Below are 27,978 nucleotides of genomic sequence, written 5' to 3'. Positions count from 1 at the left end.
CCTGCTTTTTATTTTACTCCTCGTTCGCGCTGTTATGCGCGGATTGCGCGGCCAAATTGAAGCAATATGGCGGACTGATACAATAGCTTATAATGCTCAATATATAAATTATTTTGATTGCATGCTGTATATTCTGGCAACAGATCAAATTACAATAAATAGAGAAGTCCGTAAGAAAAAATATTTTGCCTCTTATACGGCTGTTAGCAGTGGTGATCTGCCTTTGTGTAAGATTTTCGTCGTTGTCCCAATCTTGCGACAGCTTCGAAATTTATTTCGATTTTACATACGCGAACATGATTTTGTCTGGCTATACTAGCTAGCTTTAGTAGCGATTTCACTCTTAATCATTGCCCTTATATGCGGAAACATGTCGTCCACGCAGAGCAAAATACGAGGTACGTGAAAATATTTGTAAAAATAACCTTGTAAACTCTTGCATCGATTATTCACTTTATATGTATCTCGTTATTACTTCATTTCAAAGTTATTTTATATATATATGCAAGTAACGTACCTTTTTTAGAGAGATATATATATATATATATTTGGTTATACATTTTGATTAACAAGTACAAAGAAAATGCAAAAAAAAGAAAGAAGTTTAATTAAATTTGAATATATTTACTATAGGTCCAGGTCGACCACCAAAATCAAAGAGTTCTTGCACATGGTGCGGAGAGACAAAACAACCATTGAAATATGTTCTTCCTACTCAACACGGCAAGAAGGAATTCTGTTCGGAAACATGTCTGTCTGAATCTCGTAAGACTTATGCACGAGGTGCGTGTGTACAATGTGACAATGTGATTAGAAGTACACCTGTCAGATTAGAACAGAAGGAAGGTTCGACAAAAGATTTTTGCTCTTCATTCTGTTTAAATGCATATCAAAAAAAGGAGAACCAAGTTGACACAAAGAAAAGTGAGTGGGTATATATTTTCTATTAATTTACATAAAAGAACATTCTATTTGTATAACAATAACATATATATGTATATATACAGGGTGCCCTAAAACTATCATAGTTCCTCTTAATGGCAGATTCTTTAAAACATTCCAAGACAAAAATCCTAATACAAAAATGTCGATTATAATAGTCTCTCGAGGCTATAATAGTTTTTAAACGGAAAGTGATTATACTTTACGAATGATAGAGATTTCACACGCTCAGGTACGGCGAAATAATATATACCTTCATGGTAACATTGATCGACCACTTTGACAGCTAAAATTGAAACGTGTTGCAAATTTTTACTTGAATCATTTTTAAGATCCCTTTAGTTCTTACATTCATTATTCGTAAAAAGAATGTACTAATACAATGTATAGAGAAGCGGGAAAACATGACAATGTTATTGTAAATTTATACAGTGATCATAATATTATAAAAAAGCGCTTTATTCATAGAAGTACTTTTTTTACTTATTATTTCACCGTGCCTGAGCGCGCGAAATCTCAGCCCTATTATTTATAAAATATAATCGCTTCCCGTTTCAAAACTATTATAGCATCGACAATTTTATATTAGGATTTTCGTCTTAAAATGTTCTAAGGGATCTGCTATTAAGAGGAGATATGGTAGTTTCAGGACACTCTACATATATATATATATATATATATATGGAATTTACAGGTAATAGGGATCTGGCATCACCTGCACAATCTCCTGCTCCATCTGGATTACCAAGTAGCAGTAATGTAGCATCAACTACACAGTCTTATACAAATACGAATAATCACACAACCATATCTCATTCACCATCAACATCTACTGGACCATTTCAATATGAAACCTATCAGACTTTTGATTGGGATCTTTACTTAAGAGAAACAAAGAGTACAGCAGCGCCAGTTGAATGTTTCAAACAGGTACAGAGTAATATAAATAATTCTATATATATATATATATTTCTCTATTAAACATTATTTGTGACTCTTAATTTATATACTGAGTTTTATTTTTTTAATATAGAAAGTTAATATAAGTAAATAAATATATTTTTATTTATTCTCAAAATAATTTAATATATAGAATTTATATTATATATTTTTATTTCAGCATGAGGTGCCGCCAACAAACGAATTTAAAATCAATATGAAATTAGAAGCATTAGATCCACGAAACTTAACATCAACTTGTATTGCCACTGTAGTGGGCGTTCTTGGACCTCGGTTGAGATTAAGATTAGACGGTTCTGATAATAAAAATGATTTCTGGCGATTGGTTGACAGTAATGAGATACATCCGATAGGTCATTGTGAGAAATCTGGTGGGATGCTTCAACCTCCGTTAGGCTTCCGGATGAATGCTTCCAGCTGGCCAATGTTCCTTCTAAAAACTTTGAACGGTGCCGAAATGGCACCAGCAAAAGTATTCAAACGCGAACCAAAGACACCGCGTTCTAATATGTTCGAAGTCGGACATAAGTTAGAAGCTATTGATAAAAAAAATCCTCAACTTATATGCACCGCAACTGTCGGTGCAGTTAAGGATGATATGATACATATTACATTTGATGGTTGGCGTGGTGCTTTTGATTATTGGTGTCGTTACGATTCCCGAGATATTTTCCCTGCAGGTTGGTGCTTTAAAAGCGGACACCCGTTGCAACCACCAAGGCAAAAATGTACGAGAGAGATTGAATATAATTTCCAAAATTAATCAATATATTATAGATATGTTTTGCACTATTATATGTACATATAATATATTTAAATTCTATAATTCATACACAATTTTCTGTTAATAATTTTTGCAATTTTAATTAATACAGCAACAGGTCCTAATAGATTTAAATCCAGAGCTAGTAATGTTTTGTTAGTAATGGCAGTTTCTGGAAATAATACTAGCAGGGAACCAGCAGTCGCATTAGTGAGCCCTGCAGGTTCCAGTGCACCACCACAGCCAGCTACAGAACCTGATACTAGTACAGCCAATATAAAACCACATGCACTTGAAAATGGTTAGTAAATTCTGTCTCAAACACATAATGTGAAAAAACATAATAAAATACATGTAAGAATTAGATTCAAAGAATATAACATAATTGTACATTGCAGTTACAATTTATGTCAATCATAATTGTTCTTGTGGACCATATTTTGATCCTCGAAAAGTGAAAGCCATGCCAGCACAATTTGGTATTGGTCCTATACTAAATGTTGCAAGAGAAATCTTTCAAGCATTTTTAATGGCAGCCATGAGTCCTAGACAAATGTTGAGCTTGTTGAAACGTGGTGAAGGTGAAACCATAAACTTGACTCTGGAAAGTAAACCTGCCTCTGTTAGATTACCGATTTTTCTGGAAGAAGAAGATTTTTATATATATATTAGACGGCAACTCGAAAATCTATGTGCATGTGAACACATGTTAGTAAGAAGAAAAGAGGCTTGCAACAAATGTCCTAGTACACAACAACCACAATCTACTAATAATGATGAAGCAAATAACATAATAGCAGAAAAAAGAAGGTGGTCATCACAAAATCAACAAAACTTAAAATCTACTACTCAACAACAGCAAAGCACTGTACAAAGTACAAATAATTCAACAGTATCATCTCCTACACTTGCAAAACAATCTCGCAAGTCTGTTCCTGGTAATTATTCCAATCTTGTACAAAATTTTAATATATATACAGGATGTGTAAAAGTCATGAAATGATCAAATATTATTGAAACGTCTCATTTCCAGAGAAAATGGTTCATACAAAAGTTGTGAGGTTTGAATGATTCTATTAGAATGATATCGCTTTGATCTTGATTAGTATCATCAAGGTCAGATGAAAAACAAGAATTTTTTGAATGAAAGTTCAATTTTTTATTGCATTTTCTTGTAGCTGATGGCAAGACATTTTCAAAATAAACAAATAAACTTTTTTTGTTGGGAACTCCATGAGTTAGAAGTTCTTAAAGTTTAAATACCATCGGAATAAGCATTAAACAAGATATATCATGTGAAGATTGCATGGTTAGATTTATATCTCTAGTATTGTGTATATGTGTGTGCATGCATGCATATGTATGTGAATCATTCAAACTTTACAATTTCTGTATTAACCATATCATATGGGACTTTTGAAAAACCCTATATACAGGGTGTCCTAGACCACCCGTACACCCCTTTTCTTTCAAAAACTAAGCATTGTAGAGAAAAACGTTTTGAACAAAAATTGTATGCTTTTTCCCCATTTTGTTTTAAAAATTGTATGGTTTTGAGGGGAACAGAAGATGGTGTCATTGGTTTGACCTTGGATGGCATCGTTAAGGTCAAGTCAAGGACACCTTTAATTTCTTAAATGGAACCCCCTATTTTTTATTGCATATTCTTATAGCTTACTTCGAGAGCTTTCCAAAACACTATAATAAAGTATTTTTTCATTAAGCACTTTTTGAGTTATTTTATATTTTAATCTGACATATTTTGATATAAAAAATTAAATATCTTGTAAAATATTTAGTTTTCGATAATCTTACCGTAATACTTTTATGTACAGAATAATAAGACAAATCAATTAGTGCAAAAAAAAAACAAATAATTGTTTTAAAAAATACATTGTAAATAATTTTCTTAAAAACAATTATTTTTTAATTGATTTGTCTCATTATTCTGTGCATAAAAGTATTACGGTAAGATTATCGAAAACTAAATATTTTACAAGATATTTAATTTTTTATATCAAAATATGTCAGATTAAAATACAAAATAACTAAAAAAATACTTTATTATAGTGTTTTGGAAAGCTCTCGACATAAGCTATAAGAATATGCAATAAAAAATAGGGGGTCCCATTTAAGAAATTAAAGGTGTCCTTGACTTGACCTTAACGATGTCATCCAAGATCAAACCAATGACACCATCTTATGTTCCCCTCAAAACCATACAATTTTTGTTGAAAACGTTTTTCTCTAAAATGCTTAGTTTTTGAAAGAAAAGGGGTATACGGGTGGTCTAGGACACCCTGCATAATATAATATATTATATCTTCATATGTACACTCACGCACGCACGCACGCACACACGTATATATATACGTACATACACACGTGCATATATACGTACATACATACATACGTACGTACATACACACGTATGTACACACACACACACACACAAGGTGTCCTATCAAAAGTGGCCATCGCTTTTTATCTTTTAAACTAAAAGAGAGATAGAACATAACAAAAATATATCAAATTAAATGGGTTAAAATTGAACTCTATTGTGAGCATAATGATTGTTTCCAAAAATTATCTGTGTTAACGAAAAAAGAGGAATCTATAATCTTTTTATAATAACGTGAATATTTCGATATGATAAAAGTTGGAGCACTGTTTGAAACGAATACAACTTCGTATTGAATATTATGATCAAATGACAACATAACATATGTCAATTTCTAATGCATAAGTCAGAAGTTGGCCATAACGTTAGACATCGCCCGCGATATTTCAAGTCGATAAAACTCATATAATATATAAAATATTTACATTGTATCATACATCGTTGTATCCGTAAAAATTTTCCTAAATGAGCATCCAAAGTGATTATTGGTGATGGTTCCATTTTTTTAAACAAACGGGAATTAGAAGTAACTTGGTTTAATTTTGAAATTTCAAATAAGAACATGGCTCGAAAGGGGTATCATTGGATAGAGCTTTGAAAAAAAAATTACAAACGTAATTCAATTATCTCTTACAGAAAATCTGGAAAATGTTTGAATGTATGGATGTTTACAATCATTTACAAGTGCTCGATATGCCTGTCACTTTGATGCACACATTGCCGCAACCGTATTTTAACACCATGAGTAGCTTATAGGACTTTCTGATGGAACAAAACAAAAGAACTTAAAAGTGTTCTGACACTATTTAATGAATAGCTTTAACGCATTGGACTACGCGAATTGTGTTTATCGAACTTTATTTAATAATGATATCGAGACGACTGCTGGCTTCGACGGATATAGATAACTTCCAAAATCGCGATAGTTAGAGACTTGAAAGTAGGGACATTTTTAATATTAAGTATCAGAACACTTAAATATTCTTTTGTTCCATCCAGGAAGTCCTTCGAGCTACTGACAGTATTAAAAAAGGTTGCATTATACAGCAATGTGTGCATTAAGATGGTAAACACTTCGAGCATTTGTAAATTATTGCAGGCATGCACACATTCAAACGTTTTTCTCGAAGGGAAGATATAAGAAACAATTGAATAAAGTGTAGTAAATATTCTCTCTCTCTCTCTCTCCCCCATCTCCCTCCTTCCCCTTTCTCTCTCTCTCTCTCTCTCCCTCTCCCTCCTTCCCCTCTTTCTCTCTCCCTCTCCCTCCTGCCCCTCTGTCTCTCCCTCTTTCTCCCCTCTCTCTTTCTCTCTATCCGTACCTCCCTCCTATCCTCTCCCACCCCTCTCCACTCCCTCTTTCTCTCCCCTCCCGCTCTTCCACTCACTCCCCCCCCCTCTCTCTCTCTCTCAAAACTCTATCCAGTGATATTCCATTCGACCTATGTTCCATATTTGAGATTTCAAAATTGACTGCACTAACACCTACTTCCGGTTTGTCTCAAAAAATGGAATCATCACTAATAATGATTACTTTGGGTGCCCATTAGTAATGAAAAATGTTTTCGTAACTTTCTGTGCCTCTGTAACGTTATATTTTAGAAAAAAACTGCTAGCACGGGTAGTCTGAATCATCTGGTGTGTATGTGTGCGTGTGTGTGTGCGTGTGCGCGCGCATGCGCGTTGTGTGTAGATTTATACATGCCTATAATATTATTATTATTATACATAATCCTCAATATCTTAAAATATATAAATATTTAAAATAATATATATAGGAAAGATTATCTGGAGAATTTTAATATGAAATTAATTGACATTAATTTTTATAAAATAGAACACATAGTGATTAAAAAATATATTTACATTTAGAACTTGAAGCAGCAACATCTACTACTCAATCTGAATCTTCTGCAAATCGCATTCCTTCTACTGAACCAGCAGAGTGGACCATTGAAGATGTAATACATTATATTGCCATTACAGATCCAGCACTAGGACAACATGCAGATTTGTTTAGGAAACATGTGAGTAATGAAATACAAAAAAGTATTATGATGTCTTATTTATTAAATAACTTATTGTAAAATTAATGATAATTTTTAGGAAATTGATGGCAAAGCTTTACTTCTTCTTAATAGTGATATGATGATGAAGTACATGGGGCTAAAACTTGGGCCAGCACTTAAAATTTGTAATTTGGTAAACCGTATTAAAGGTAGAAGACATATGCTTATGTGATTATCTCATATATGATATTTGTATAAAATAATCTGAATTGATACATTTCTCTGGCTGAATCAGATTATGTTTTCAATAATGGAAACAAATTAAAATACATAGATTGTTACAAATAATATGAATATACATTAACAATGGTTTATTTTCGGAATTTTCATATATTAACAATTTTAGAGCTTAATTAAGATAAATTCAAAATTGAACTTTTGGATTCTTGTCAGAAGTTCTGTTGTTTCATTATTTCAGAAAAGTATAAATTTGTATTAATTAGTGGTAATGCAAATATTTTTGTTATTAAATTTACTATTATCTTACGAGTATTATATATAGATTAGCCTAATTCAATTCCATGTACGTAGATAAGCAGTTATCAACATATTGAAGTTGGTATACTTATATATGATCAGAAAAAATAATATTTCCTACACTTTGTAAATAGTTTCACGTCTTATCTTATTTTACAATTTTTTAAATCATATATTTTAAATACATATATATTGTAAACAAATTTTTCTTCTTATACTGATACAAAAAATTGTTCATAATATTATGAAAGATTAAAAAGTTTTTCTAGTATTTTACTTTATTTTCCTTAACATGATATAATTACAAATAATTACAGTATGTTTATTCAACATATATTGATGCATCAATCTAACTATCTAACATGATTTAAGAAGTTTAATAAGAAAATCTGAATAGGTTAATAGGTTAATATTTTTTCTTGTAAAAATTGGATAGAGCATAGATTTTTGTAACATTATAATTCAAATGTAATTTTGATGATGTAATTAAATGCAATTACTCTCCAAAATTACAAATACAATAGTATACTAATTGCTTTATTATAATAATAAAATTCTTTTTATTATGAAGGTAAACTGATAAACGTATATATACATATTTTGGAACATTTTAAAATTAGAAAATTAATTTGATATATATATACAATAATTCTTTTATCACTGCAATTCTTATTACTGTGATATTCTGGATAACTTGTACAGCAATCTATCATGTTTTACAATATATTGCAGTTTAATATGGAATATAAAGTTACTATTTTTCTATATTCTATAATTAGTTTCAAAAATCTAATATAATTTTTTTGCTTTCTATTGTAAAACAAAAAGTGTCATGTTATTTCTCTCATTTGTAAGATCTTATGAATATATAAATAAAAATTAAACATTTATATTATGATCTATTTTATATTATTTTGTAATGTTTCAAACATATGTAAATTCACTTTAAAGATATAAATTTTCTTTTTTTTTTCCTTTTCTCTCTCTAAATTCTACTTAAGGAAGCTCCTTTTCTTCTCACTATATAATAATTAAATATATATTTATATTACAATATTGAAAATATTATGAAATATATATAATAGAATTGTTAAAGTAACTTTATTTTAATAGAATCTAAATTACATTTTATGTGGAAAGTCTAATTTGATATATATAAGTTTAAGATATTTTGATATAAAAATATATATATATAATTTAGAATGTGTTCATAGATAAATAAGCAAAAATAAAAAAAAATTAGTAATGAAAATTGGCACAATTTATGATTCTAGCTATTGTGCCATAAATAAATAATCCCAAATATGTTAGAATACAGAATACCATTAATTTTTTTTTATTATAAAAAATGTTCAGCTTACTATTAAACAAGAAAAGCATAATAATTAAATTTAATGCATGAAGTAAATTGTGAAAAATATGTATAAATTTTCATATTTGAATACAGTTTTAATCATCATCAGAATCATCTGAATTGTGTCCCTTAATGGTCTTAGGCTTTGAAGGTTTAAATATAAATGGCTTTTTGCCAGTTCCTGAAGAATGTAAATCATCATCATAATTAATTACACCAGATTGTGCTAGACGACACTCCAACATTTCTGTAGAAAAATCATCGCAATTCCCTAATTCAGTAAAGCCTACGATATAATCCTTAGTTTTACCATTCACAATTAGCGTGATTGTAGGTATAATTTTAATCCGTAATCGTTCTGTAATGTATAAATATGCATTATATATAACACAATAAATATACTATATTCCTATAATATTTTAGACAGATATCTTAATAATACCAGTTAAAAATGGACATCTTTCTACATTTAATTTACAGAATCTTGCTTCAATGTGTCTTTTTGCAAGAATCTTGAAATGATAATCTACAATTTTACATCGTTGAGAATCATCTTTATAAAATAAACAGGCGATATTTTCTGACTTCTTGGATATTTCAAAGAATTCTTTCTCATCATATATCTCTGTATATTCTCCATGACCCTGTAATAATATATAATTATATATAACATACTATATTTTAATATACATTTGAATATTTCTTTTATTTAACATATTATATAACATTTTTCCTTAATACAATATCAGAAATCTAATAATAAATATTATGTGTATTTTTTTTACATATATCATGATTATGTTACTATTTTTGATATATTAATATTTTTTGTTACATATATGATGATATATTACCAAAGACAGCCAATTCTGTTTTTGTTTTTGCATTTGCTTTAATTCATTTAATCTGTGTGCACGTATCTTCTCATAATCACTAATATCCAAATTATCTAATTTTTCCAACTCTGCATCTAATTGCTGCTCAACATGATTGGCAACATCTATGACTTTTTGTTGAATTACAGCCTCCATTTCTGTCAGAGAAATATTTGTACATTTTATTAAATCTATTAGATTTTCGCCAATATTATATAATTAAAAACTAATGATGTAAAATACAAACAGATAGTTTTCAAAGCTATTAACATTAAATATGAAATTAAAAATATTATTAAAAGAAATATCGTCATTAATTAATTTTAATTAAATTTATCACTCACATTCAATGTTTTAAAATTTTGTTCTTTAATACAGTGAGAATTTAATCAACTCGACTTTTAATTCACTATTATTTTTTTCTTCTATAAATTTCTATGTTCTGGCGAGATAAAGTACCACAATTTAATTCACTTTTCACCTCGAAAAGTTAAGGAACTTAACCATATATAGAAGCAGAGTAGAACCACTGAACTATATACCAGAGAGAAGCCTGAAAGAGGCAATGAGGCAATGCCGGCGATTTTCACGGGACGCTTTTTCTTAGGCCGTAGAGCAGCGCCGTGCATCCACTTTTAGGAATTGGAAACACTTTCCCACATCCATTTTTCGGTACTGTCGGTCAAATCTCCATATGGCTCATGTCTGTGCTACATCCATTTTCCATACTGTCGGTCATCTGGTTCATATCCGTGCTACATCAGCTTTTCGATTTTTTCGATAGTAGTAGTACCAGAGAGAAGCAATGCCGGCGATTTTCGTGGGACGCTTTTTCTAGGCCGTAGAGCAGTGCCGTGCATCCACTTTTAGAAATTGGAAACACTTACCCACATCCACTTTTCGGTACTGTCGGTCATTTGGTTCATGTCCGTGCTACTATACACCCATTTTTCGATACTGTCGGTCATTTTGGTTCATGTCTATGCTAATACATCCACTTTTTGACTATGGTCCACACATTCTACATCCATAAATGATAGATAAGAAATATATTAAGCGTATACGAATTAATTAATATATTTCGTTTTTTTTTTAGTTTCACGCAATATTTTTCGTGCGCATAGTATGTTTTAACATATCCCAGACAGCACAAGGATATCCTTAGGACGTCCAAAGGGCATCCAGGACATACATGTAGGATATCCTCAGGATATCCCATTGTAATCCTCAGATCTCCTCTGGATGTCCTGAGGAAGAGTAAATGATAGCCGTATATTAACCTCTGGAGAATCCAGGGAGATCCTGTGGAACATCCTAAGGATTTTTATAGGATATGTTAGGGATATTTTTCGTATGTTTCAAGGAGCAAATTTTAAAATTTAAATATAAATTAAAATTATGTTTTGTTATTTACTACCAATTAAAAATCTAATATTAAAAATCTAATATTAAAAATAGTTCACCGTTCTTTAATATTTTAGGTTTGGCTCCCGGGTTTGAGTTGTGTAATATTTTCTAAACAATCCAATATCTGAATTCCCTATGTTGGGATTGCATCAGAAATTGAACTGATAGAAAATAATTACATTTGTAATTTCCTGTCAGTTGCTCTTTGCAAGCTTTATATAATTCTCATGACCAAATCTCAAATACGAGTTCGCGTGTCGCATAGCGGTAAACAAACGAACTAGCGGTTAAATACTATTGTTTGTAAAGTTTTTAGAATGTTGCGAACAGTAACATTTCTCATGAAATATTAAATAAATAATAATTTTGGATATCTGAAAATGTGCGCATCAAATTCAATTATTAATATTAAACGAAATTAACGTTAACAATTAATTGCACATGTATATGTCCTCTGGAAATCCAAAAGACATCCAATATAATAGACAGGGCAGATATATCCTACAGACATCCAGGGGTTATCCAGTGGACATTTATAGGACATTAATACTTATTATAATACTTAAGATTTTTAAATTATATAAAATAGCCGACACAACTAAAAATAATTATGTATGCATATTAAACTTTTATAAATATATTTATAATAATATCTTAAAACATCCTACAAATGTCCTGAACCATCCTGGACATATTCAGGATGATCCTGAGGATGTTTTGTGCTGTCTGGGTTATGACTATTTATAAGTTATATATTCTTTCTTATCTTTTATCACACTTTGATACATGTAATTAATTTATTACATTTGTGATATGATACATTGTCATATGATATATGATTAATAAAATTGATATATTGTTTGTATAATGCCTATGAAGAAATTGTGATATACAAGTCTTTTAAATTATCTCGAAAATGATTGTACTTTCGAAAATTATATATATAATAATATATTAATTATAATTATATATTAATTAATACCAAGAAAATCACTTACTGATATTGAAAATAACATTATAATTACACATAATTTTTATAAAAATGTGTTAGAGATAATATTTATATTTATATTTCAATTTATCTAATTGGAGATAATAGTTATATTTCAATGTATGTGATAATAATATGTATCTTTTTAAAAACATTTATTTTATATTACAAATTCTTTTTTTTATTATTAACAAAAGAAATTGAAGACGTATGCAATTTTCTGCAGATTTGATTTTATTGCAGTTTATATATTTATATTTTTAAAATTATAACAATATCTTGTAAAATTATAAAGATATCTAATGTGAAACATTATACAGAAAAGATAAATAATCTGCATACATTGTTTACTAATTTGCAGACATTTCTGCTACAAAAAAATTGTCCTTAAATTGTTTACAATGGTTATGTTTAACATATGTCTGATCTAATTTTCAAATATATAAATTTGATTTTATAAACGTACGCAATTGTGACGCTTTGAAAAAAATAGCATTATTATATTTTTCATTATTTATATGGTCATTTCTTATTCAAGTGTATTTAATGCAAAGTTTTAAAAAAAGTTCGATACTATTTGTGTTTATTTTATGTTTGGCTTATTGCCGATTTTTTCGCGAGCTATTGAATCGAACACGTGGGCATTAATATCAGCAACCATGTGGCGCAGCGTAAAGCATAACATCGCGCGACTCGCGCAGCACGAAGCACGAGGCACGAGTCGTGCTCAGTCTCAGTCTGTAGTCTGTGTGCGACGTGCGACCAATGCGACACGCGAAAAATATACGATGGATACGATGGTGAGTGAAGATGTACATATTTTAAAACTATATCTTATTCTCGATTATAAGATTGCATTATTGAACTCGTCATGTCCGTAATAATTAAAAAACGAATTTGTTTATCATTCGAAAACTTTTTTAAAACAGATTTCACACGTATTATCGAATTGAGTTTCGAGCTAAATCTCATATCGCGAACACTTCTGTAATCAGATTTTGCTTTAATGATATAATTCATATTCGCGTAACTCATTTCGAGACTTTATTCACGTCACTACCATCTAATAAAGTATGTAATTAATGATATTCTTTAATTCAGCGGCAAAGTACTGATTTCTAAATAAATCGAGCTGCATAACATCGAAATATTTGCAATTCATGACATTCGGCTTTATAGTAAAAATACACGCGAGCGACTTATGACAATATCAAACTAATAATTATGAGTTCATCAATAACGTGGTCTTATCATTGTTTTAACATAGTCTTGCTTTAAATTTGCCAGTGACTCGTTAATGAGAGCAAGTGAGATGAGAATAAGAGCGAATAAGATAAAATATTTTTTATTAGTTATTTTATTCTATAATCCGTTAAGAGTCACTCGCTCAAGAAATGGGATAACTTGTGCTCTTTTACCGAGATAAAAAAACAATTTAAAAACCGGGAAACTGATCGGAACACTGTATTAGAGAGATTTCTAAATACGATATATTTAAAATGTATAATTTCTCATCTCTCTTTCTTTAAGTGAATAAATGCCTAAAGACTAATGTTTATGTTTATCTAACAGTTAACATAATGCTGTAAGAGACATCGATCTTTAATAATTCGTTTCGTTCGCTTTTTACATAAATACCGCTGAAATATCAATAGATCTAAAGCCACACTCGCGGGCTTATCTCTCCCGGCGATTTGTTTAGAGTGAAAGCGAGACGAGTATAGAGCGAGCGAGATGACTTATTAAAAAGTTCCGAAATTTCATACAGCAGATTTTTTTCATATATAATTACGAATAAATCGTCTTATAATAAAAACTATTATTTATATATTTTTTTATTTTATATTTTTAAAAATAATTGTAATCAATTAATGAGATTTTTACAATTGAAATAAACAATTCGTATAATTTTCAGTTAGATACACAATATATTTTTATTATTTATAATCATTCTTTTTTTTCAGAATACAGCAACGACAATGGCAACGGCAATGCCAACGACGACGGCGAAGGCATCGACGGCGACGGTGACGACAGCGACGACGTCACCCTCAATGACAACGTCGACGGAGGAGGCATCGTCGACAGTGGCATCGACGGCCTCATCCATCAACAGCGGTCTCTACAGCGGTCAAAGCGTCGACCGTCATATCGACCGCAATATTCACACCGGTGTCAACAGCGGCACCGGTGTCTTCAGAAATGATAATGTTAAGTGTAAGTATCACAAATTTTACTTAAAAAATATTAAACATTAAATATTAATTATATTACATGTATGTTATATTACATGTACATAAAAATAATATTATAATTATTTATAGTGATTTTCTTACACCAAAATATTATATTTAGAATTGTGCTAATTTCTAAATATGATATTCGGGTGTAAAAAAAATCATTGTAAATAATTATAATATTATTTTTTTATATACATGTATTAACGTATTAACATTATAAGATGTATTAACAGTGTTTGCTCTTATCTTTATAAAATTATATAGATGATTATCCATGCACATGACATTTTGGCGTAATCTTATATAATAAAAATATATATTATCTTCATCTGCATTTTACATGAAAAAAAGTGTTATCTTTATTAAATTATCTAGGATAATATTCAGATAATTTGGTTTACTTTACTGCAAATGTTTAAGATATTAAGATATTTGCTTTTATGTAGTAGACGTTTATAATATGTATTAATATTGCCTGTATTAATATTAACTGCATTGAAATTGAGATTACATTGAGATTCGTTCATAATCAGGACAAAATGAAATAATCTTGTCGTCTTTTCCTAATTGATCGAATCGTTATGCAAATTCAGTCTTACTGCACAGGCTCATGGATTTTAGTATTTTATTTGTCGTATGAGACGAGTTTGTCGTATAAGAATATAAATATATTTTTATATTTTTTTTATAATTTGCAATTTTTTCTCATAAGTGTTTTTGCATAAATGGTCTTAAAAACAATATTATGTGGAAGTTATCTAGATGAGTCAGCTATATAATTTTTTTTTATCTAGATATATTTAAAACAAATTATCTTTATCTTATCTAAAATTAATTTACATTAACATATATCCATCTCATGTTTATGTAGCTAATTTTTCATTTTTATCTAATTGTAAACACAACACTATGTATTAACCAAAATTCTATTACATGTGTCTTACATTTATTTTTATTTTATAGAAAGAAGAACTTACATCTCTAATGAATGAGGTAATACAAAGGGCACTTAGAGGACGGAGAGGACGCGGAGGACGGGGAGGACGCGGAGAACGAGGAGGATGAGGTGGAAGAGGAGGACGAGGTGAAAGAGGAGGAAGAGATGGAAGAGCAAGGGGAAGAGAGATGGGTAGAGGCAGGGAAATAAATATTTATAATTATTATAATTAAAGAAAAAAAAATAAAGACAAAAATGTAAAAAAAAATGTGAAAAAATAAATGTGACAAAATAATAAAATTTAAATTATATAATTTATTTTGTATATTCCTATCATATATACATACAAACGTACATACATACATTCGTACATACACATACTCATTACATTAATAATTAAATCATATAAAGAGATACAATTTAATGAAGAGTAAATTCTTATATATTGAAATGTTGAAATATAATTATAATATATTAAAGTAAAAATTGATTGCTTCCCCAGCGAAAATGCAATCTTTTTATTTATATCAATCTATTTATTTTTTAGCCTTAAATATGAAATATTTAGTAAAGTATTTATTTCTCTCTGAATGATCTTATATTTTAATGCTTTTATACGTAGTACAACGAATAAAATGCATTTTCTTCGTTGAAGAAAATGCGTTATGATAATTTTTTTTACACAAATTTTATATATATGTATACATATATACATATAAAGTGCATTTGGAAGCAATCAATTTCTATTTATTTATTTATTTATTTGAGCTTAGTCCTTGCCTTTCGGCTTAGGACGAACTTCCGGTTACACAATTTTCTTCATCCACTCTGCGCTTATATATAAATTTCAATTTAAATTTAAACTTAGATTTGCCTTTAATAGGAACTCGATTAAATCTAGAATTAAAACTAAAACTAAAATTAAAACTAAAATTAAAATTAAAATTAAAATTAAAATCAAAATTAAAACCAAAATCAAATTCATAATTCAAATTCCAATTGACGCTGGGGCTATATAAAATAGAATTGGATAAACTTTACAATAAAATAAAATAAAATAAAATAAAATCAAGAATCAAAAACACAATCAAAATCAAAATAATAAATATACAAATAAATATAAACGCATCTCTATCCTTCCTCTGCCGCCTTCTTCCTTTCTTCTTCTATTCTCCTTAGTACTATCAGCCCTTGTCCATCCTCCCCCAACACTTTTTCTATCTCCTCTTTCTGTCCCGTCTTTTCACATTCCTTGAGTACATGCCACATGCTTTCTACCTCTTTCTTACATAGCCTGCATACTTTTTCCTCTTCTGCTTTCCAGTATTCTTTTTCTCTTGCTTCATTGCCGCACCTGAACCTTGCTATCGTTTTTCTATCTTTTTGCTTCATTCTCTTACTTAGATATTCTGCTCTCTCTTCTTTTATTATCTTCTTGTATTCTCTGTTGTACGTAGACTCTTCTATCTTTTTCCTTCTTTCCGCCTTTTCTTTCTCTCTTATCTTCCCTATTATTTTTTGTACTGTGTTTTCCTCCTCTTCTCTGCTTCCTTCTCTTATCTCAGTACCCTCTCCTTCCTCCTCTAATATTTTCCTCCTTATTCTCGCCCATTTTCCTTCTCTTCCTGCCCCCCACTCTTTCTTCCTCTCTTTCCAGCATTCTTCCACCAGTTTCTTCCTCGTTGTTCCTATTTTCTCTTCGTACTTCAGTGCTCTTTTCAACGCCTTCTCTTTAATTTTCACTAACTTTCCTTCCTCTACTACTATGTAATTCGGCGTTGTCCTTTCCAGACCTAGTATCCATTTTACGTATTTTCTCTGAATCCCGTCCAGTCTTTCCTCTTTTCTCCATCCCCATATTTCTGCTCCAAACAAACTCACACTCTCCACCAATGCTTCAAACATCTTCATTCTTCTTATGTAGTCCTCCCTAAATAATCTCTCTCCTATGCTCCACGTTTTCTTCATTGCAATCATTGCTTTTCTTCTTCTTTCTAAGATATGTTTCTCCGCTCCTCCATTTTTTTGCATAATGTATCCTAAATAGCTAAACTCTTTTACTTCCTCCAATTCTTCCTCTCCCCATTTCCATCTCCTCTTCTTTGTTCTTCCTTTCCCCTTTTCGAATACCATCACTTTTGTCTTCTCCGAGCTTAATGTTAGACTTTTTTTCTCTAAATATTTCTTAAATCTCCTCAGCATTTCCTTCATCTCACCTTCTCTCTCTGCCAGTAAAACTATGTCGTCCGCATACATTAGCGTCCATATCTTTCTTCTTCCTACCATTACTCCCCCCGTCTGTCCTCTTTCCATTTCTTCTTCCAGATCTGCTACGTAGATGTTGAATAGCGTCGGGCTCATTGGGCAACCTTGTCTGACTCCTTTCCTAGTCCAAAACTCTTCTGTATATTTCTCTCCCACCTTAATTACGTTCTTCGTTTCCTTATACGTCTCCATTATTCTCTTTTTCAGCTTATTCGATACCCCAATTTCCTCCATCCTTTCTCTCAGTATTTTTCTGTCTATTCTATCAAATGCCGCCTTCAAATCAGCGAAACATGCAAAGACCTTGCCTTTCTTTTTTCCTACCTCTCTATCCACTGCGTGATTTAATACATATACAGCATCCATAACCCCTCTTCCTCTTCTGAACCCGAATTGACCTTCTTCTAATTTGCCATCGATCTCTCCCATTAATCTCTCATTTAGAATGCTAGCGTAAATCTTATATGCTGTGTCCATCAGTGTTACACCTCTGTAATTCTTTACCTCCTTCTTTTCTCCTTTTTTGAATATGGGGCATATTACTCCTTTCTTCCAGTCCTCCGGTATTCCTCCTTCCTTCCATATTTTCTTTATCATTTTCCACATTGCTTCTCCTATACTTCTTGGCATGTATCTCCACACTTCATTTTCCAAACCATCCTCTCCTGGCGCTTTTCCTTTCCTCAATCTTTTCAACTGCTTTATCAATTCCTCTCTTGTTATTTCATCCTCTTCCTCTTCTTCTCCCCTTTCCGCTTCCTTTTCCTCTAATACTGCCAATTGCTCTTCTCCCTCCAGTATCCCCATAAAATGCCTTTTCCATTCTTCCTCGCCTATTTCTTCGTTTATCTCTTCTCTTCTTTTTCTGAATCTGTTTATATATTTCCATGCCTCTTGTTCTGACTTGATCTTCCCTATTTTTTCCTCTTCCTGTTTCTCATATTCTTTTTTCTTTTCTTTGCACCATTCTTTGTACTCTTTTCTCATCTTTATATATTCCTCCGTTTCGCATTCTCCCTTCCTCCATTTTCTCATTCTCCTTCTTAATTCTCTCTTTTTGTTTTTCCATTCCTTGTCATGCCATACTCTATCTCCTATCTTCCATTTATGTCTCTTCTTCTTCTTCTTTGGTATTGCTTCCTCTACTTTCTCTTTTATTTCCTTCCATAATTCTTCAATCCCCTCTTCTTTACTGGTCCACTCCTCACAGCTCCTCAAGTATTCTTCCTTTGTTTCTTCTTTCCATTCTCTTCTTTCTATTTCTTTCTCCTCTTCTATTTCTTTTTCTTCTTCCCTTGTTCCATATAATGTCGCTTCCAACGGTACGTGATCTGAGTCCGTTCTTTCTCCTATTTTCAGACTCTCTACTTCCTCTGTAGCCTCTTGGTTTCCTATTATATAATCGATAACTGATGTTCCGTTTTCTCCTATATATGTCCATTCTCCTTCTTCTCCTTTGCTTCCATTTAAAATCACCCATCCTCTTTCTTCAATTTCACTTATTAGTCTTCTTCCTTCTCCGTTTATTACCTTGTCCTTCGATTTTCTTTCTCTTTCCTTTTTTACCGCTTCGTTTATCCAACCTCCTTCCTCCCCTGTTCTGGCGTTCCAGTCTCCTCCTATTAACAATACGCCTTCCTCGTTCCCTTCCATTCCTTCTGAAATTGTGTGCATTGTTTCTTTTACATTCTGACTGTACACTGTCATCACTCTCCACTCTCTCCCGTCATATCTTATTCTCCTTTCCACTATGTTGTCACTCCATTCTTTGTATTCCAAGGTCGTTATCCTTTTACTTATTCCTGTTATAATGCCTCCTTTTGCTCTCCCTTTTTTGTTTTCTCTCTTTGCTGGTCTACACTTCCATTCCAGATTTTTCGGCAGTTTGTCCTTTATTTTATTCCATCCCTCTTCCTCTATCCACGTTTCCATCAACCCTACCATCTCAAATCCGCTTAAGTATTCCCACACCTCTTTATCTTTATTTGTAACTCCTGCTATATTCCAAAAACACATTCTTGCCCCTTTTTCTCCTCTTCTCTCTTTTTTCTCTTTTTCCTATTGCCTTCCTCTTCTTTCTTTCTCTTCCTCTTTCTCTTCATTTAAACAATCTTCCTTTTCGTTCCATTTAAACCATTTTCCATTTACACTTATTTTCTTGTACCCTATTTTCACTTCCTTTCCTTTTTCTTTCTCCTCTCTGGCCCTCCTTCTTAATCTTCCTTGGATCTCTCTTTCCCTCCTGGTTAGGTCATCGTCTATATATATTCCTCTATCCAGATTCTTTTTCCTCACCATTATGTTTCTTTTCATCTCCCATTCCTCTACTGTCACTACTATCCCTTTCTTTCCTTCTCTCTCCTTTATCTCATATGCTTTCTCTATCTTTATTTCTACTCCCAATTTTTCCTTTACAAATTCTTCTATTCTTTTCTCTATATTTGTTTTTTCAATATTTATTCCTCTTATAACTATGTTCTTCTTCCTTTCTTCTCTTTCCTTCTTTTCTTGTACCATCTCTAAATTTTGTATTCTTTCTAGCATCTCTTTCCTTTCTTCTTTCCACTTCCTTCTTTCCTCTTCTCTCGCCTCTCTTTCTTCTTGCATTTCCTTTAATATATTTCCCATTAGTTTCTCCATTAGTTTCTCACAGTGTTCTCTCATTTCTGACACTGTTTCCTGTTTACAAATCCTCATTATACCTTCTATTCTCCTTTCCATTTCCTTCTCCGGATCTCTGCTCATTCCGAAATTTTCTAGTGTTTTTTCTTTTTGTTTATTTTTACTTCCCGTGGGCCTACCTACCTTAGCTGCCATCTATCTCTTCCTCTACGCACTCCGACCTTCTTTACTGCTCCCGCTTCTCGCACTCCTCCACCTTAATGGTTGCTGTCCTAACCTAAAACCGCCTTCCCTACTTTCCTCTTTTCTTCTCTGCTCTTCTTTCACCTCCTCTTTTCCCTCCACTTCCTTGCTTTCCTTTTGTCACCCTCTCTCTCACTTCACCCTATTCTCCGTTTTTCTCCTCTTCCTTCCACAATTATCACCTCACTTTCCTTCCTTCTATAACTACTCTAACTTTCCTTCGTCACTCTCCAACCGGAAGTCCCAATCAATTTCTATATTAATATATTATATATTATAATATTTTATATTATAATATCATAATATATTATAATATTATAGTACACATTTCAATTAAGAATTTGTATTTCTTATTAAACTTCATCTCTTTATATGATTCAATTATTAATAAAATGAATGTTCGATAGAGATATTGGAGCGAACAAGGACACCTATACAGACAGCGCGGTGGCCTATAACTGTCTCATTAATTGCTGACACGATATACATGATATTAAAAAATTATATAATAGCAACAAAATAGATAATAATGACGCAATGAATATAATATGAATTATTAATGTAAATCATTTAATAATTAATGAATGTCTGTCATTTTCGCTTTCAATTTTTATGATCAATATTTAAGCAATGTAAAAAATATCTAATATAATTAGTTTACCTATTTAATTATATTATACTTATTATACAGGAATTATATTATACAGGAGACATGTGACATAACTTTTTTTTGCTAAACATTAAAATACGAAAGATTTTTTTACATTATAATTTTTTGAAGTTATTCTACATTAAATTTTTACAAAATATGATTATAATAACAAATGGCTTTTCTATTTATAAATAATATCTATATATGCATACTATTTCTATATTTGTATATGATAAATATATACAAGGTGTCCTATCAAAAGTGGCCATATCCTCTTATTTTTTAAACTAAAGGAGATAGATAATAATAAATAATATCAAATTAAATGATTCAAACTGAACTCTATTGTGATCATAGTGATTGCTTACAAAAGTTACTTGTATTAACGAATGGAGAGATATGCATAATTTTTTTATGATAATGTGGATACTTCGAGATAATAAAAGTTGTAGCGCTGTTTGAAACGAATACAACAATGTATGATACAATGTAAATATTTTATTTATGATACGAGTTTTATTTGCTTGAAATATTACATTTACCTTTTTACTTTGGGCCTTGCGATATGACTTCTAACTCGTGTTTTAGAGATTGACGTATGACGTATGTCATGTTGCCATTTCATCATAATACTCAATAATTTAGTAAAATTCAACATTTTATAACACGTGACATAAATACATCGCATATCATGTTACTTGCGACGCGATTTGCTTACTTTATTATTTATCGTTTTACTTACAACTGCTGGCTATTAAACGTAAATTTTAATAAATAACAAAAATGTCCTTTTTAAAAATTGTAAAATACTTTCTGATAGTAATAATTAAACTAAAATGTTAATTATTATTATTAATTAATTATTATTAATTATGCTTTACCGTGTTATTTATATAACTACTAGTTTATAAAATATTCCATAACTTTTGATTCATAAGCTTTGTATTTATATTTTTCGTACACTGAGTATCATGATGAAATGACAACATGATATGTCAATTTTTGACATATTTGCGTGAATCAGAAGTGGCCATTTTTAGTGGGACACCCTGTATATAATATCCTAAATAATATAAATTTATTAAACCTTTTTTATCATCATTTTACTATCATTTTTACAAAAAGATCGACTTTATAACATTTTGAAGTACATGTATAGTAATGTACATAACTATGTTTAAGCAAAGTTAAAGAGAAATATATTTAAAGAGAAGTATTGAAGAAAAGAAATTTAAAAAGATTGTTATAATAGTTATTTTTCAATTTTTTATTTCGTTTTTGTTACAGGCAATACTAAATTAGAAAAATGGTCACCTAGCTCTATTCGACGTGCAGGATTATGCGAGGACCATTTTCATCAAGATTTATTTACAGATAATACCAAAAAAAGATTGAAACGCAATGCAGTGCCAATTCATTATACATCTTTTATTAATATATCAAATAACAATGTACAAATAAACAAAAATAGAGAAATAGAAATGGAACAAGTGCCTCACTTTGAAGAAACAAATATAGAACAAATAGAATTTGTGGAGGAAAATGCCACATCAGCATCATCTGCATCCGTTTCTATTTACAATAATAATGTAATAACAGATGAGCAGGCACTTATAAAGCAGCATCCATTGCGATGTTATCAGCCATCACATTTATATTTTGATACTTTCATGGAAGAGGAAGATATAATGCAATGGGTGCATCTTGAGCCACCTGAAAGAGTTCCAATATCTACACCTGAAAGCGTCCCTACATCTATTCCACATAATAAAAGAAGAACAGAAAATGAAGAGAATAATACGACAATATGGAATTTGTACACTCAAATTAATTCTCTAAAATCAGAAAATATTAGATCGCGAAGACAAATAAGACGTTTAAAATATCGTTTACGTTGTATTCCACGAATACGTAAAATGCCGAAAAATGATAAACAAAAGAAAAAGATATTAAAAGAAATGATAGATGAACAAGAGCTGCATCCCGTTGCTAAAGCAATGATAAAATTGCAGCTACATACACCAAAGGCAGAGTATACGAAAGAAGAAAAAAATCTTTCGAGACAACTCTATTATTATTCAGCCGCTGCTTTTTGTCGCTTAAGAAAAGCAGGTTGTAATTTTCCTGCACAGCGAACTATTCGAAATTGGCTAGAAGAATATGATATACGACCAGGATTTTGTGATTTTATATTTCAAAAATTAAAAAAAAAGATTTCTCACATATCGATGGAAGAAAGAGTATGTGCTTTAAAATGGGATGAAATGGCTATTAAACCTTATGAAGAATATTCGCTTAAATTGGATGAGATAGAAGGCCTTGTTGACCTTGGATCTCTAGGAAGAAAACCCGAAAAAGCTAAATGCGTTTTTGTTTTTTGTCTAGACAGCTTGAATGCGCATCATACATGGCGACAGCCTTTAGAATATTTCCTCCCAGGAAAATGCATGAAAGCAGAGGAAATAATAATATTATTAAAAGAATGTCTAGATAGATTGAGCGAAACGGGTGCTGATGTGCAACTTGTTACATGTGATCAAGGCACGTGTAATCAAAGTGCTTATGCTCAACTTGGCATTAATCCAGAAAATCCATTCTTTATACATAATTGGAAAAAATATAATGCATCATTTGATTTCCCGCATTTATTAAAAAGATTGCTAAGTTTCCTCAGAACTCGTGAAAACATTTACCATGATGGAAATATTATTGCATCATACTCTGATTTCGAAACGACATGGTTCATTGATAATGCCACAAAAGGAAGTTCTAATTTACTGTCTCATATTACAGAAGCGCACATGCGTCCGAATAGTTTTGAATCAATGAATGTGAAAAGAGCATTCCAGATATTGAGCCACACTTTTGCAGCCTCAATAAAAACAGCCGGTCATGAAAAACAATTAAATACAATTACATGGCAAGCGACAGCTGATTTTGCAGAGCGCTTAAATAATGTTATTGATGCGTGCAATGCTTACAGTATTAATATTTCATTTGGCGGAAAACGACCACTATCATCCAAAAATCCGGATATTGAAAATCTATTAATAGATTTTGTCGAATGGTGCTCAAGATGGTCTAAGTCGGCAAAAAGCATAAGTCAAACTCCTTCTTTTAAAGGCTTTGTTGTGACTATAAGAGCTATTCTTGAAACTTATAAAAAACTTTCGACTCAATATGATGGATTTGAACTTGCGACAGGATTATGTAACCAAGACTCAGTGGAACATTTATTTTCGAAACTGAGGCAACGCGGAGGATTTAATCCTAATCCAACTGCAAGAATGATCCGATTATTTATTAGACACATACTTTCAACAGGATATATTCAAACTAGTGACAAAGGCAACACTCAATGCCCGGAAAGTGAAACTCTTATAAATGAACCAAGTCGACTTGTTAAAAGGATAGAAAATATTATGAATATGAACAATGGCTTTATAGAACATGATGAACTCGAAAACGAATTGCTTCTTGAAAATGAGGATGTTCTTCTCAAAGAATTTAATATTGAAGAAATGGAAAATGTTAACCCGCTTGATAGCAGTTATGATGAAAATGCCATTGCATTTCTTGCTGGGTTTGTTGCGCGACGAAGTATTGAAAAAAGCAACTGTGACCATTGTCGTAACGATATGATAAAAACTCTAATGGATGAATCGACAGCAAATGAAAAATATATAGAATTTCGCGAATATCAAAATGAAGATGAAGATGCTCCAACAGTAACAAAATTAGTGCGCCCAACAACTTTATTTACAAATATCACTAAAACGCAATTGATGGCATTTAATCGCACGTGGCAATATCATTGGGCATCTACACAGATTCTTGATAAAATTGTGACAAAATGTATACATGCAACGAATAACACATCCTGGATGGTTAGATAAAAATGAAAAATGTTACGATCATCGGAGACAAGCATTAAAATATATGATTAGAGTGAAATTATATTCTCGTACTAGATATAATAATCGTGCCGCAAAAACACCTAATATACGTTCATGCAAGAAAGTTAAAAATGGAAGCTAATGGTAAGCTAAAAATGGAAATAAAAAATGAAAATAATAATAAATAAAACAACGTAGAACGCGCGATAAGTATTATTAAAAAAATTATAAATTTAAATATTTTCTTTTTTTTTTTAATATTGTATTTATCTCTTAGTTTTGTCATTAAGAAAAAATACTTACTGCGCCTTTGCATTATGATATTGGATTCATTATCAAAAATGTTTGCAAATCATATTGTTTTGCGTAATGAGTTATATTTTCTATTAATAAAAAAATACGCATGAATTTTTCAATTTCGTAGAAGATCGCAATCACAGTTGAAATAATTGCATAAATCGTGAACTAGCAGGTCTTCTCACGGTATAAACAAAAGGATTTCTAATGCGGTCATGCTAAGAAATTGTAAAATCATGCATTTTCTTATTATCAATGACAATACAAGATACATATAATATTAATGAAGTTTTAAGAAAATATAATATAGAAATATATAGAAATATGTATACATATGTATACATACATATATGTTGGCATATACGGTATTCTACAATTACAGGGCAAGGTATATACGAATACCGTAAAATGTATAATGCACAAGTGAATTTGATAAATCACTTATTAAATAAGATATCTCAATATATAAATAAATGGGAAAAGAGACATCAAAAAATATAACTGATTTTTTTCAGTTATTTACAGAAAATCTATATTATATAGATTTCCTCGTGATAAGACCTGCTAATTTCAGATTTATGCAATTGTTTCAACTGTGATTGCGATCTTTGTGTCATGCTTATTAATGCCAACAAAAATATACATAATATGTACCATGTACGTATATAAACTTTTATTACTTATGAAGTTCTGAATTCTTTGAATTAAAATAGCGTTCTACGTTAAAAAAGATAAAATTTTATTATTATATATATGTTATAATATATTTTTGTAAAATATTATATATATATATATATATATATATATATATATATATATATATATATATACAGGGTGTCCCATTTTAATCTCCTCAGGCAAATATCTCAAAAACCAAGCCCGGAAGAGAAAAATGTTTCAGACAAAAGTTGTTTGGTTTCGAGGGGGCCATAAGATAGTGACAATGATTTGACCTTGGAAAATCACTTGAAGGTCATGTGAAGGTCAACTTTAAAATCTTAAATGGAAACCCCCATTTTTTATTTAGTATTCTTATAGCTGACACCGAGAGCTTTCCAAAACACTATAATAAAGTATTTTTTTAGTTATTTTGTATTTTAATCTGACATATTTTGATATAAAAAATTAAATATCTCGTAAAATATTTAGTTTTTGATAATCTTACCGTAATACTTCTATGTACAGAATAATGAGACAAATCAATTGGTATAAAAAAGACAAATAATTGTTTTAAAAAATACATTATAAATAATTATATACTTTTTCTTAAAAACAATTTTTTTTTATACCAATTGATTTGTCTCATTATTCTGTACATAAAAGTATTATGATAAGATTATCGAAAACCAAATATTTTACGAGATATTTTATTTTTTACAATATATCAAAATATGTCAGATTAAGATATAGAATAACTCAAAAAGTACTTAATGAAAAAATAGTTTATTATAGTGTTTTGAAAAGCTCTCGAGATAAGCTACAAGAATATGTAATAAAAAATAGGGGTTCTCATTCAAAAAACGGAAATTGACCTTCAAATGACCTTGAAAATGACCTTTAATGTCCAATCCAAGGTCACTATTAGATAGCCCCTTTTATTCCCTACAACTTTTATCCGAGTCGTTTTCCTTCAAACATTGATCCTGAAAAGTTATGAGGGTGGAACTTTTAAAATAGGACACTGTATATATACAGGGTGACCCATTTTAACTTAGGCAGCCAAATAACTCGAAAAATAAGCACACTACGAAAAAATGTTTAGAATCAAAATTTTGTCATTTCGAGGGGGACGTACAATGACGTTAAAATGAGCCCCCCCACCCCTTCCCCTGGGCGGTGAGGGGGGGCAAGTTTGAAATCTTAAATGGGAACCCCTATTTTTTATTGCATATTCGGAATCTTTGGCTAAAAACACATACAATTTGTCTGAAACATTTTTCTCGATTCATGATAGATGGCGCTGTAATCGACGAAATTCAATTTCTTCGATTTCTCTTACTATGGGGATTTTGATGAACCATAGCCAAAACTGCGAGCAATCTAGGGTCATTATTATTATGAAGTCTATTCCTTCGCCTTTCGCGATGAAGTGGATAGTACTCTGCGTTGATACCACTGCTTGTTTATAATTTGTTGATCAGTAGGATGGCGGCGATTTGGGAATCGCTCCGCATAAGTACGGGCAGTAAGTCTGTAATTTCTACCACATTCGCCAAAGGTTATAAGAATATCGACTACTTCTGTAGGCGTATAATTTGCCATTTTACCAGAATTTTATCAGAGTACAAATGTTAAAAAAATACATAAACACTTGTGACTTTGGCACTAAATGGACAAAATTTTGGAGGGATACTTAGAGGAACTCCATCAGATGGAAAGTCCAAAATGTCTCGGTACTTTGCACCATTCAAGTTGCCTAAAGGGCAGGTTACGCTAAAAGCAGTTTCTTGAGAAGTAATTAATGAGTAATAAAAAATAATGAGAAGTTTGTTTTAAGACTAATTTCGAGTATTAACAATGAAAACGTGGTATTTTTATTGTTAATTTATTGCAGAATCGTAAGCATGGGTTCTCAGTAAGAGAAATC

The 27,978-nt window shown here is 30.8% G+C and overlaps 4 protein-coding genes and 1 pseudogene across 5 annotated transcripts; 3 read left to right on the top strand and 2 right to left on the bottom strand.

The window, feature by feature from the left end:
* Positions 1 to 55: 55 nt before the first annotated feature.
* Positions 56 to 7,766, top strand: Scm (Polycomb protein Scm). Its single transcript, XM_070298931.1, has 8 exons — positions 56 to 398; positions 634 to 924; positions 1,637 to 1,872; positions 2,063 to 2,630; positions 2,778 to 2,966; positions 3,064 to 3,603; positions 6,939 to 7,093; positions 7,173 to 7,766. The coding sequence occupies exons 1-8, from the start codon at positions 371 to 373 to the stop codon at positions 7,305 to 7,307; spliced, it is 2,142 nt and encodes a 713-aa protein (XP_070155032.1). The 5' UTR covers positions 56 to 370; the 3' UTR covers positions 7,308 to 7,766.
* An 842-nt stretch (positions 7,767 to 8,608) lies between these two features.
* On the bottom strand, positions 8,609 to 10,578 carry LOC138934700 (thioredoxin domain-containing protein 9). 2 transcript variants are annotated; one of them, XM_070298713.1, is made up of 4 exons: positions 10,384 to 10,578; positions 9,821 to 9,999; positions 9,409 to 9,610; positions 8,609 to 9,324 (listed from the first exon to the last, which is right to left on the bottom strand). In XM_070298713.1, exons 2-4 carry the CDS (start codon positions 9,995 to 9,997, stop codon positions 9,062 to 9,064), a joined length of 642 nt encoding a protein of 213 aa, XP_070154814.1. In that variant the 5' UTR covers positions 9,998 to 9,999; positions 10,384 to 10,578; the 3' UTR covers positions 8,609 to 9,061. The 2 variants fall into 2 exon arrangements, with proteins under 2 accessions (XP_070154814.1, XP_070154813.1); XM_070298712.1 differs by lacking the exon at positions 10,384 to 10,578 and adding an exon at positions 10,186 to 10,370.
* Positions 10,579 to 12,965: 2,387 nt separating this feature from the next.
* On the top strand, positions 12,966 to 15,613 carry LOC138934493 (uncharacterized). The gene is made up of 3 exons (XM_070298302.1): positions 12,966 to 13,039; positions 14,204 to 14,456; positions 15,443 to 15,613. Coding segments are annotated over exons 1-3 (267 nt in total). The 5' UTR covers positions 12,966 to 13,027; the 3' UTR covers positions 15,445 to 15,613.
* A 4,126-nt stretch (positions 15,614 to 19,739) lies between these two features.
* On the bottom strand, positions 19,740 to 20,498 carry LOC138935149 (uncharacterized protein PF3D7_1120000-like). Its single transcript, XM_070299575.1, has one exon. It carries the CDS (start codon positions 20,496 to 20,498, stop codon positions 19,740 to 19,742), a length of 759 nt encoding a protein of 252 aa, XP_070155676.1.
* A 3,987-nt stretch (positions 20,499 to 24,485) lies between these two features.
* On the top strand, positions 24,486 to 25,236 carry LOC138935148 (uncharacterized; annotated as a pseudogene).
* Positions 25,237 to 27,978: the final 2,742 nt, after the last annotated feature.

This window comes from Polyergus mexicanus, unplaced genomic scaffold (assembly GCF_030449975.1).
Source record: "Polyergus mexicanus isolate NDT 795.1 unplaced genomic scaffold, iyPolMexi1.0 SCAF_7, whole genome shotgun sequence".
NCBI lineage: Eukaryota > Metazoa > Arthropoda > Insecta > Hymenoptera > Formicidae > Polyergus > Polyergus mexicanus.
The sequence above is the reverse complement of the archived record's forward strand: the minus strand, read 5'-3'. Positions and strand labels throughout refer to the sequence as shown.